Source organism: Neovison vison, chromosome 2 (assembly GCF_020171115.1).
Source record: "Neovison vison isolate M4711 chromosome 2, ASM_NN_V1, whole genome shotgun sequence".
NCBI classification, from domain to species: Eukaryota; Metazoa; Chordata; class Mammalia; order Carnivora; family Mustelidae; genus Neogale; species Neogale vison.
Window position 1 is genome coordinate 184,416,492 of NC_058092.1, and position 13,664 is coordinate 184,430,155.

General features: G+C 38.6%; 1 protein-coding gene across 1 annotated transcript in view; it reads right to left on the reverse strand.

Annotated features, from left to right (window-relative positions):
- The window catches only part of PPA1 (inorganic pyrophosphatase 1), a 36,977-nt gene that overhangs the window by 4,221 nt on the left and 19,092 nt on the right, over window positions 1-13,664 (reverse strand). The window contains exons 5-8 of the mRNA XM_044239685.1: window positions 12,046-12,132; window positions 10,735-10,861; window positions 5,507-5,634; window positions 5,125-5,210 (exon numbers count right to left, since the gene is read on the reverse strand). Of these exons, the coding sequence (XP_044095620.1) occupies window positions 5,125-5,210; window positions 5,507-5,634; window positions 10,735-10,861; window positions 12,046-12,132 (428 nt within the window). The remainder of the gene's footprint in view (window positions 1-5,124; window positions 5,211-5,506; window positions 5,635-10,734; window positions 10,862-12,045; window positions 12,133-13,664) is intronic.

Genomic DNA, 13,664 nt, shown 5'->3' on the forward strand with positions numbered 1-13,664 from the left:
TGGATCAAATGGGTGAAAGGGGTCAAAAGTGCCAGTTTTCAGCTATGACTAAGTCATGGGTATGTAACATACAACCATGATGACTACAGTTAATAATACCATATTGCATATTTGAAAGTAGCTAGGAAAGTGGATCTTGAAAGTTCTCATATCAAGAAAAAAAATGCTATAACTATCGGTGGTGATGGATGTTAACTGGACTTAATGGTGATCGTTTTGCAGTATACACAAATATCAAAAGTCATTACACTGTATACCTGAAACTAACATAATGTTATATCAATTATACCCCAATGAAAAATAATTTTTTGGAAGTTGAAGATGGTAGACCAGATGAAATTCAAGTTTGATTTAGTTGAAAGCTTTCTCACCCATATAAAATATTCTGTTTATTTGGCCAAGGTATAGTTATTCTTGTTGTCATTCTGAAAGTACCTAAACAAGTTCAAATTTAGAAATCTAAGATGGAATGTCCTGTAATTCTTGCTGAAATAACTAAGAAATGCACATTAAAATGAGAAACATATCTTTCCAAATTAGACAAAAGCAAAAAATCCTATCTGTTCCTGTCAGTGCTGGTGAAGCACCTGAGATAAACTAGCCTGGTGGGAGCAACACTTGGTTCTTGGACAAATATTTCTGGAAAAAATCTTTTAAAAAGCCCATAGGCTTTGATAGAGAAGTTCTACCTCTGAGAATTCAAACAGATTTAAACAATGATCTACAAAGTTTCAACAGACACCACCTCACCATTGATAAGAATGAAAAGCTGGAAGTAACCAAAATATCCAGCAATGGGGATGATTTAAAATGGTGTATTTAGGAGGTGGGATATTTTGAGAAGGAATGTTACCTAATATTATAAAAATATTCTTAATGATATAGGGAAATACTTATAGTGTTAAATGTTTTTTAAAAAATCATAAAACATGGGGTGCTTGGGTGGCTCAGTCCAGTTAAGCGTCTGCCTTCGGCTCAGGTCATGATCCCAGGGTCCTCGGATCCTGCCCCACATTGGGCTCCCTGCTCAGCGGGGAGCCTGCTTCACCCCCTCCTCTGTCTGCTACTCCCCCTGCTTGTGTTCTCTCCCTCTGTCAAATAAATAAAAATCTTTTTAAAAATTTTTAGAAATTAAAAATAATAAAACAAATTATACATGTAATATAATTATTTTTTAAAGTATTACACATTCACACAAGCACTGTAAAAAAAAAACTCTACATGTTAATAGGAATATCTATGGAAAATCTAATAAGGGGGATTTTTTTAAAACATAGGTTTTCTTTTTGTTTATCCATAGCTCAAAATTTCCTATATATTATATATAGTATATAGTATAACATGGGTATGATCAAAAATTGTCTACTAAAATGAAAAAGAAAACATCCACAGTTACCTGTTACTTAACATGCATTAAGATCATTTCTATAGAAATAAGACACCACAAAAATTGAGAACTTAAAAGCAGTGTATTAGGATCGTACTTTTTCACACAAATATGTAACTGCTCATTGTATCTTGTTTGTGGAAAGACAAGTGTTTTCACTTTACAGGACATTATCCTGACTCACAGAACAGAATATCGCTGAGAATTATTTTTATGTTAGGATTTTCTCATACTCAGAAAAAAATCTTACTGCCCAGATAACTTTGACACTTAAAAAAATGAACATAATACACATATAAATAGTTAGAAAATTCAGACAGTCATAAAATGAAGGCCTTTCTCTCAATTATAATTTCTAGTTCTCCCCCGACCCCAGAAAAAAAAATGTGGACATAAATACATAGATGCTGGTATATGTGTAGGTATGTGTGTGTGTGTGTGGGGGTGCTTATTTATCTTGCATAAATAGGATCATATTAAATACACTACTAGGAACTTTTTTTTTTTTAAGATTTTATTTATTTATTTGACAGACAGAGATCACAAATAGGCAGAGAGGCAGGCAGAGAGAGAGAGGAGGAAGCAGGCTCCCCACTGAGCAGAGAGCCCGAAGCGGGAGACTCGATCCCAGGACCCTGAGATCATGACCTGAGCTGAAGGCAGAGGCTTTAACCCACTGAGCCACCCAGGCACCCCACTACTAGGAACTTTTCTTTTCTCCCTTAATATATTTTAGATATCATTCTATATCAATATATAGAGATTTTTTTTAATGTGCCATTATAGATGTACTTAACCATTACATTTTTTTCCTAACATTTTGCTATTATAAACGACATTATAAAGAACATCCTTATACGTGGATCTTGGTGAACTATGGATATATTCCTAGCAGTGGTGGTGTGAAGAAATACATGCAATTTTAATTTCTTGACTGGATCCTATCAAAGTGCCCTTCACAATGGTATACCCACTTATGAGCTCAATAGCTACATATGTATGGTCTTGGTATCTCTGGCTATCATCTTATTTTTTTCTAATTTTGGCAAATGTAATGGGCAATATCATTATCTTGCTGAATTGCATTTTAAATTATGAGACTGTACACCTTCTTCTATGTAAACTTCCTTCTCCTACCTTTTTCTCCATCTATTGAATTGCTAGTCTTTTTTGACTTGAAGAAGCTGTTTATGTATTAAAGAATTTAGCCCTTCGTTGTATTTTCTTTAAAAAAAAAAAAAAAGCAGGGACGCCTGGGTGGCTCAGTTGGTTAAGCAGCTGCCTTCGGCTCAGGTCATGATCCCAGCGTCCTGGGATCGAGTCCCACATCGGGATCCTTGCTCAGCAGGGAGCCTGCTTCTCCCTCTGCCTCTGCCTGCCATTCTGTCTGCCTGTGCTCACTCTCTCTCCCTCTCTCTCTCTGATAAATAAATAAAATCTTAAAAAAAAAAAAAAAAAAAAAGCAACTGGGAAATGTCTCCTGATATATATGAAAAGTAAACCTTTCCCGTATGGATTTTGAGTTTGTGCTCTGTTTAAAAAGGCTTTCCCTGCTATAACCTAATAAATTCACTTAAGGAACCTGGGTGGCTCAGTCAGTTAAGCGGACTGCTTTCAGCTCAGGTAAGAATCTCAGGTTCCTGGGATAGTGTCCCATGTCCTCTTCCCTGCTCAGTGGGGGACCTTGTTTCTCCCTCCGCCCCTCCCTCTGCTCATGCAGTATAAATGAATTTTTAAAAAGATTTTCTCAAATAAATAAAATCTTAAAAAAAAATTCCTTCTACTTTTTCTAGAAATTTTTCACATCAAAATGTATGTGTCTGACATTAAATACTGATGAAAGACAAGGGCTGTAAACTCAAATACCTACAGACCACACCCAATTAACATAAGGGTGCAGAGAGGCTATACGTGAGAAAATGTGCAGAGCTGCCTCTGAGAGCACTCCTGGAGCACCTGCCTGGTCATAGCACCTCTTAAAACAAAACAAAACAGCCAGAACATGGTGGTGTTGCTGGTGTGCACCTCTGGCGTAAGGAGTATGGGGAGCAGTTAGGGATCTAGCCAGTTTTCTTCCTAAACAGCCCGTGTGGATCCATAATACTTTGTTATAAACTAAGACATCTCTGGGTCTACCAAACTCCAAAAGGACTTCTGAGTGATATGACTTTCTTCTTCAGTATCAAACATTCAGGACAACAGTATTACTAAACATGACAAAAACAATTAACACTCCACCCTGATACCACTACCCTCATTTTTTTTTTCTTTCAGAATTTTTCTGGCTATTTTCACATGCAATTTTTTTTTCTAATGAAACTGAATGTTATTTATGAACACAGTTTACTTTTTTTTTTTTTTTTAACATATTTTATATTCCTCAAGTGTCTTAAAGCTTTCTTCTTCTGGGTCCTGCAGATGTCTTGTTTATACCTTGGTTTGTGTTTTCTTTTTAAATACTATACTCTATATGGGGCCTTTTCCTCCATTATGGTTTCTGCTACCACTTGTAGAGAAAGCTATTAATATATATATTCACTTTGTAGTTGGTCACCTTGCTAAATTCTTTATTTCCCTAGGGTTTTCTGGATACAAAATCATATATCTATGACAATTTGCTCTTCCTTTTCCAACATTCCTGGATCAAAATACATCCTTTCCCTTATGTATTTCATTGACTACTATTTCAAGAGCATTAGTTAACTGGTGATAGTGGTCATCCTCTCGTAAATTTTTGCGTATTCAAGAAGAAGTATATGATCCTGAACATTGTCTGGAGGTCAGACAGACTTGGATGTGAGTCCTAACTCTGAAACACTTACCATGGGGTGACTTTGGTTAAGTTTAACTTCCCTCCATCTCTCTCTCTTTTTAAAAGATTTTATTTATTTATTTGACAGAGATCACAAATAGGCAGAGAGGCTGGCGGGGTGGGGGGGTGTGGGGGGGATGCAGGGGAGCAGAACCTGATTCAGGGCTCGATCCCAGGACCCTAGGATCATGACCTGAGCTGAGGACAGAGGCTTTAACCCACTGTCACTCAGGCGCCCCCCCCTTTTAAAAGATTTGTTTGCTTATTTGTTTATTTATTTATTTTAGAAAGAGAGCATGTGTTCGCAAGCAGCCAGAAGGGCAGAAGGAGAGGAAGAGAATCTCAAGCAGGCTCTGACTTCCTGCTGAGTGCAGAGCCTGATGCAGGCCTCAGTCTCACCACCTCAAGATCACTGACCTGAGCAGAAATCCAGAGTGGGCCGCTTAACTGACTGAGCCACCCAGGCAACCCCACACATCTCTGTTTCATGCCTAGCAAATATTTAACTGTTCAATAAATATTAGGTTATTATTAGCAGTAATAAATTTTGTGTGCATCGTAGATACTGGTTTAGCTGCAATGCATCTTCTGTATTTATATCAGAGAAAAACCCTTGCACTCAAAATTATTTTACTTGCTACATTCTGAGCATCCTGATGTTAGGAAGCCTTTCCAGTTACCCTCACAAAGCTCTGATCTCAACTGTCCCCTTTATAGTTTTAGTTTGTACTTGTTCAGAGGGTATCTTATGAGTACTTTTCACTTGCTTATATATCTACCTTCCCACTCCCTTTAGCACGGACTGACAAACTAGTTCTTTCTTTTCTACGGGAATACCATGATACAGTATGTTTGTATCATTAAAATCTCTGGAGCAAACTGGTCTGTTTTATGTGTTAAACATGCGAGAAGAATTACTGCTTACCAACTGATTCCCTTTCCATCGGTTTTCTTCGTCACTAATGCTCTCCAATGGTCATGAGTGCTTTTAATAATATCAATTGCAAAATCCTATAATTGGAAGAAAATGCATTACAATGACAGATAAGTGTTCTTTCCTTATTATCAACATTTCCCCAAAGACTGATAACTTTGTCTTTTCTGAATTCACTTCCTTGTGTCAAAAGCAGGAGAGAACATTTAAATGGATAAATTAATGTCAAGACTATCTTACCAATGTCTTTAAACATTTGTTTTATGACCGTATAGTCTTTAAATGGTAATATAGTTAAATTAAAAATATATATATAGTTAAAATAGTCTCAATACAAACAGGCTTAAAGCTATGCTTCTAAATGATGCATTACCTTATCTTTGAATTCTGCATTGAAAGCAAACTGGTTCTCTGGTTTTCCATCAGGAACCTTGTACCTTCTGAACCAGTCCACAGTAGCTTCCAGGTAGCCAGGTTTCAGCCGCTTAACATCATTAATATCTAAGAAGAGAATAAGTAGATTGTAAGATGCACAGGTAATTATTCATGCAATAAAAATCTCAAGTATGCACTTTGAGAGAGCTATGGAATGGATTATCAAAGTAAAAGATAACAGAGCTAACCACCTTGTTGAAAAGAGAGCACATACACATGAAAAGGAAATCATCTATGACTTTAAGTATTAAGGAAACAATTAATACAGTAATAATTTCTATTAGAGGTGAGGAGGGAGATATGACTGGGGGCTACATAATGAAAGAGTTTGTCAAGGTTAGGTAACTTCTATGAGAAGGGCAGGAGATGCCAAAAAAGACAGCCTGAGGCTATATTCAGAGGTACACACCCCAATTACCATAGACAAGAAAAATGGATTATACTGAAATCCATTGATTGGTGACGTAAATGAGACTAGACTTCTCCCTGTATAGGATAGGCATTCTACATCACAATGCTCTAGTTCTGGCCAACAGGAAACTATCCTGTTTAAAAAAAAAAAAAAAAAAACAACATTTCAGGACACCTGGGTGGCTCAGTCAGTTAAGTATCTGATTTTTTTTTTTTTAAGATTTTATTTATTTATTTGACAAAGAGAATGAGAGAGCGTAAGCAGGGGAAGTGGCAGGCAGAGGGGGAGGGAGAAGCAGTCAGCTCAGTGTCTGCCTCTGGCTCAGGGTATGGTCTTAGGGTCATGGGATCCCAGCCCCTCGTAAGGCTCTGCACTCAGGTTCTGCACTCAGCAAGGGAGTCTGCTTGAGATTTTCCTCTGCCCATACCCCCACTCACGGTGGCTGTCATGTGTGCCCTCTCTAAATAAATAAATATATAAAATCCTTTAAAAAATTTGTTTAAAAAATTTTATAATTTAAAATTCTTTTAAACTTTTTAAGGTTTCTGTATAGCCATCAACAATGCCTAGCCTCAATGTCCTCAAGGTCAACTTTAAATGACCAAACTGCTTGTTCAATGCAAGCAAACAGAAGAAACAAGGGCTAAAAAAAATCAACCAAGAAAAGTATTACTGGAAGGAAGAGTACATTCAACAAGAGAAGCAAATTTAAATTTTATAAAATAACTTTGCTTAAGTCCAGTTTATAATCTGTGTATTTAAAGAATATCATGCATTCTGTTATTTCTCCTCTTGGCCCCAGAGGCCCCTGAGTGGGACTGAACATTCCTGCCCTCTAATCACTCAGTCTTTCGGTGACCAATCCAGTCTGAGGTTAGCTAGGAGCCCCACCTAAGTCACCTACTTAGCATAAACTCAGGTTTGAAGAAAAGGACTTATTACGAATAACAAAACAGACTAGGAAACACCCAGGAAATTCCAGGAAGTTCTTTGCCAGAACTGGAGACAAAGACCAAATATATTTTTGTATTATACCACAGCCTAGAAACCTGTAGGAGCTGATTAACTCTCTGACCCTGAACCAGACCTTGAAAAGTACACTGGATCCAGACTGGGGAACCCTGAACATCAGCCCCAGAAGAGAAAAAGTAGTTAGAAAAGCTAGTCAACTTTTTTTCTCACTTTGCAGAGCTACAACAGTTGTGGGCCTCCTAATGCCACATGGAGATCCTACCAGAAACAGCACCCTGTGCTGTTGTTCCCTCTTGGGTTTGGCTGTCCTAATCAGCCCGTCAGTACTGGTGTTGTAGCCTGCATGGAACCCCAGGCTCACAGGGTAATCTGGCTACTGTGGGCCCCCCAATGACAAAGAGGATCCATGTGTCCAACCTGGTTGCTGCAGTCCTCTCCCATGGCTCTGTGTGTATCTCTTCCAAAGTTGTGGCTAGTCAAGACTTCTATCCATCTAGAAACTCCAGTAACGGATGGCAAACAGACACTGTCTCGGATTGATGTTGTGGGAAAGCTGTATACTACCTGCACCATGGGGCCAACTACCCAGACAAAGTTTTCAGGGTTCTAAGAGCCTCTACAGCAGGAAAATGATACCCTAGCAAAATGCCGCTGACATAATGATAGGTGTGGCTTCCCTAACTGTGGCCAGAGCATGCCACTTAGCGCCCGTGATCTTATGTTAATAGCATATGGGAAAATGGACACACTGATCACAAGAATCACTGTCAAGGGGTAAACAAACAGAATGAACGCATTCTCACTCTATAAAATTTTAATACAGGACAATGTGAAACAAAAAGTCAGTCTCTATTCATTTCTCTTTCTGACTCTGACTCTTCTGCTATCACATCTCTTTGTGGCTATAGCTGAGAAAGGTTCTCTGCTTTCAAGGACTCATGGGATTAAATGAGGCCCATCTGGATAATCCAGGATACTCTCCCCACCTCAAGGACCTAACCTTAATCACAGCTGAAAGTGCATCTGCCATGTAAAGTAACCTATTCAGGGGATTAGGAGGTAGATGACTTTGAAGGGGTGTGGCATCATTCTGCTACTATAAAATTCTACAGGTTTTGACAAATGCATACTATCATATATCCACCATTACAGTGTCACCATTTGTGGTGAGCAGAAGGCTGTCCCCAAAGATGTCCCCGTCCTAATTCTCAGAACCTGTGAATATGTCCTGTTACATGGGAAGAGGAAATGAAGGCTGCAAGTGGAATTAAGGTTGCTAATCAGCTGATCTGGAAACTGGGAGATAATCCTGGGATATCTGGCTGGGCTTAATCTTAAAGGTCTTTATGTGGCAGAGGAAGGCAGAAGAGTCCGTCAGGGAAGAGGGTGATAAAGACTTGCCTTGCAGTTGCTGGCTTGAAGAGGGGACATGAATCAAGGAATATGGGCAGCCTTCAGAGGCTAGAAAATGCAAGGAAAAATATTTTTCCTTGGAGCCTCCAGAAGGAACACAATCCTGCTAACACCTTGATTTTAGTCCAGTGAGACCCATTTCAGACAGGCAAGAGAAGACCAATTCAATAATGAAAATGGGTTCGATCATTAACTAGAGACAAGATTAATATAAAAATAGACATGAAAACAAGATAGAATTACAAGGTACAAACATTTCTTTTTCAAAAAGGACTCAGACAATCAGATTATAGCACTAACCCATACATTTATGGCCAACTGATTCTCAGTAATAATCACAACACAATTCAATGGAGGAAAGAATAGTCTTCAACAATGGTGCTGGGACAAATAGATCTCCATATCTAAAAGAATGATGGTGGCCTCCCACTTCATACCATATACAAAAATTAATATAAAACAGATCAGGGCCTAAATGTGAGAGCTAAATATATAGAACTCTTAGAAAGAAACATAAGTGTAAATCTTTATGACCTTGGACTAGAGGTAATGGTTTCTTAGATATGATACCGAAAGTACAAGAAACAGAAGAAAAATTGATAAATTACACAAAAAAGGAAAACTCGAGGGCTTTCATTAAGAAAATTAAAGGACAATCTACAAAGTAGAAGAAGATACAGGTAAATCATGTATCTCATAAAGGTCTAGTATCCAGAATACATAAAGAACTAGAAAGGCTATAATGGGAAAAAAAAAAAAAAGTAACAAGTGGGCAAGAAAGTTGAGAAATGAGAACACTGATGGCCAGCGGCAGGACTATAAAATGGTGCAGCTGCTTTGGAAAAGAGTTTGGCCATTCCTGAAAAGGTTAAACATGAGAGTCCCCATATGACTCAGCAGCTCCACGCCTAGGTATCTGTATCCAAGAGGATTAAAAACATATTTCCGCATAAAAACTTGTTCAGGAATGTTCACAGCAGCAGCATTATTCCTAACAGCCAAAAACAAACCAATTGTCTATCAACAGATGAATTAATAAATAAAATGTGGCACAGATCCATGCAATGGATGGAATTCAGCCATAAAAAGGAAGGAGTGCAGATACGAGCTACAGCTGTAGTAGCTACAGCTACTAGGTGCATTACATAATGCACCTAGTAAGCATTATGCTAAGTAAAAGAAACCAGACACAAAAAGCCGCATGTGTGTGAAATTCCACGTGTATGAAATATCCAGGATAGGTAAATCCATGGAGACAGACGGCAGATCAGTGGCTGCCAGGGCCTGGGAAAAGAAGGGCCTAGAGACTGACCACTTAGAGGCAGCATCTTCCTTTGGAGTGATGAAATGTCCTGAAACTAGACGGTGCCGATGGTCACGCAACCTTGTGAATGTACTAAATGCCACCAAACTATACACTTTAAAACTGTTACAGCAGTGAATTTTGTGTTAAGTGAATTATACCATCAAAAAAAGGGAGAGGGAATGAAGTACTGATATGTGTTATGATGTAAATGAGACTTGAAAACATGATGCTCTATGAAAGAAGCCAGACAGACACGTTATCATACGATCCCACTTGTGCGAAATGTTCAGAACAGGCAAGTCCATAAAGACACACAATAGATTTGTGGTTGCCAGGGACAGCAGGAAGAGGGAACAGGGAGTGACTGCTAATGGTTATGGGGCTTCCTCTTAGGGTGGGGAACATGTTCTGGAATTAGATAGTGGTGATATTTGCACAACTGAGTGAATATATGAGAAATCATAGAATTATATATTTTAAAACAAATTTTATGGTATGCAGATCATAGCTCAATAAAAAATATTTTTAAATAAATAAATAGAACAAGTAAATGCTAATATGTATGGAAGGAAGAGAGAAAACAGTCAACACAAACTACCAGTTTTTTTCTTTCCTGGAATGAAGGAGAAAGTTTAGTTAATTTTAAGTTAATTATTAAGAAGTTCCCTAGGTGCAGTAACAATGCTTTGTCCAATGTTATGCTTCTCCACTCTTTTTTTCTTTTTAAGATTTTATTTATTTATTTGACAGAGAGATAAAGTAGGCAGAAGTAGGCAGGCAGTAGGCACAAGTAGGCAGAGTGGCAGGCAGAGGGAGAGGGAGAAGCAGGCTCTCTGCTGAGCCAGACGCAGGGCTTGATTCAAGGACTCTGGGATCATGACCTGAGCTGAAGGCAGCTGCTCAACCGACTGAACCACCCAGGCACCTCTTGCTTCTCCATTCTTTAACAGTTTGAAGGCATGGGCTTATTGCTTATCGCTTCCTGAAGGCAAATCTATCATCACAGGTTAAGTCTGGTGGCACATAAGATTTGGACATAGATCAGATCTTCAGATTTCCTTACCATTGTAATTGGCTGCATCAGGATCATCCACGTTAATGGCAATGACCTTCCAGTCAGTTTCCCCTTCATCAATCATAGCCAGTATGCCCAGAACCTTCACCCCAATTATTTCACCTCTTGCACATACCTGAGAGTCAATAACCACAGTTAGGACAATACTACAAAATGAACCTTTGGAAGAAAAGTTCTACTTGGCAGATAACAAGAAATATGGAAGATACCAAGTTTCTGCAAACTTACCTTAAAATTGTTCCTTTGAGCAATTTTTAAAAAGCTAAACAAGCAAATCCCTGTCACTCTTATCAAAATTGAAAATAGGTACCCTTATTACTATTACTATTATTCCCTATTATTACTATTATTACCTATTACCCTTATTACTTAAGCAATAGCATGGTTCAGGATAATTCACATTTTTTGAACTGTCACTGATTGTGCCAGAGAATAAATCCTCCCTAATGTTTCAAACTCATATTTAAATGTGTTTTCTCGAAATAAGTCAGTCAGAGAAAGACAAATACCGTATGATCTCACTCATATGTGGAATTCAAGAAAACAGATGAACATATGGGAAGGGGGAAAAGTAAAAAGGAGAGAAGGAAACAAACCATAAGAGACTTTTATTGATAGAGAACAAACTGAGGGTTGCTGGGGGGAGGTGGGTGCAGGGTGAGCTAAAAGGGTGATGAGTATTAAGGAGAACACCTGGGTTGTATGTGAGTGATGGATCACTGAATTCTATGCCCCCCACCCCCTGGATGAATTAGGCAAGTCATACAATACGACTTAACTTTATGAGTTAAAAACATCAATGACAGCTTTCTTTTCAGTTAACTATTTCCCTGAGCCTGAGACAGATCATAAAGAAATCTAACTGTAGTCATAATCTTAGAGCAGCCCTACTTGATAAAGAAATTCTCACCATGATAAAGAAATTCCCTCTCATGAGCTTATTTGGCATGGGGCGGTTCATTAGGCAAGGTTTGCCCTGCACTGAGATGAAATTTACCTCCAGGTACTCTTCACCTACTGACTGGTCATGTGCCTTCTGAAGATGCAGAACACCCCTACTTCTCCCACGTGTGTGTATACAGTCACGCATGCGTATATACACACTTTTCTAGACTAGGTTTCAATGCACAGATTATAGTATACAAATGCTTAGATGAACCAGAAGCTGTTAATTTATCAAAGAGACATCATTATTTCGCTAATACTTGTATTTTATTCACAATATTTTTTAAAGTATGAACTCTGTATACCTCGTGACTATCATCTTAACACTACAGAAAAATATTTCAGAGCCATTACCTTACTTCCAATTTCACACACATCAATGGGATCATTGTCACCACAACAGCCAGTATGCTTGTCATTGTGTCCTGGGTCTTCCCAAGTCTAAAAAGTAGTAACAATAATAAGGCCGAGAGTGTATCACTCCTACACATGCTACTGACAAAGTGGACTATGCAGGACTTTAAAAGGTCATATATCCCATGAGTCTTTCTGCAAAACATGAATCTTCAGCTATTTTCTTCTCATTTTTTTTTTTTAAGATTTTTTTTTTTTTTTTACTTGACAGAGATCACAAGTAGGCAGAGGCAGGCAGCGGGGGAAAGCAGGCTTCCTGCCAAGTAGAGAGCCCAATGCGGGGCCCGATCCCAGGACCCTGAGATCATGACCTGTGCCGAAGGCAGAGGCTTAACCCACAGAGCCACCCAGGCGCCCCTTTTCTTTTAAGAAATTCTTTATTCACATCTAAGACCCTTCACTGGGCACAATAATTATATTTATTACTATATATAATATATAGCTATATATATTATATATAGTTATTATATTTATATATATTTAATTAATATATTTATATTTATTATATATAATATATAGTTGTATTTATTATGCTAAATATGCTATGCTGTATACGCTAAACTAACTTTAAGCTTTAAAACACAGAATGGGGGCACCTGGGTGGCTCAGTGGTTAAGCATCTGCCTTTGGCTCAGGTCATGATCCCAGGGTCCTGGGATTGAGCCCCACATCGGGCTCCCTGCTCTTGAAGCCTGCTCCTCTCCCACTCACTCTCCCTGTTTGTGTTCCCTCTCTTGTGTCTCTCTTTGTCAAATAAATAAATTTTAAATAAATAAATAAAACAGAGAATCTTTTTTCTTTTTTAAAAAGTTTGTTTGTTTGTTTGTTTGTTTATTTATTTTCAGCAATCTCCACACGCAGTGTGGGGGCTTGAACTCCCGACCCCAAGATCAAAAGTCACAGGACTGGGAGCCAGTGACTGGGAGCCAATAACCATGCTGTATAAAACAAACACCAACCACCTAACAGCCAAGACAACATGCAAACACAAATACAAAACCAAATATTTACCTAAAAAATACATTAAAAGTAAAGTGTGTTTGATGAATTCTTCGTGCTCACTGTCTTCTAACTAGATTTTCCTTGGAACAAATTTCCACAACAGAGGTGGGGAGAGAATAGTACTAAAATGGAAATGAGATGTTCTGGAGGCAAGGGTCATCACTGACCAGGATCCAAGACTGAAAGGTTTATTAATCAGGATTATCTGGAGCTTTCAGTCGCTGGCTTTTTCCCCCGACTCCTTGTAGAGCATCTCACCGAGGAGCGGCTGGTCTACAAGCTTAAAATGTAGCTGTTGTTCTCGTTCTTTGCTCCCCCAATCTAGAACCCACTTCTCAGATTTGTTCACCTACTCAGCGGGAGGAAAGGCAGAAACAGAAAAGTGAAGGGTCATAAAGGAAGACTGGATGCAACAAAGCCAAATCCAGCCTCCACAGGATAAGTCTTTTGGCAGTGTCTTCCAAAGGGACGATGTTTTGAGGCTAACTACTAAATCAACTGAAATACAGAGTGAGGCGCCATAAAGGCAGACAAACGACTCTGTGATCACCTAACAA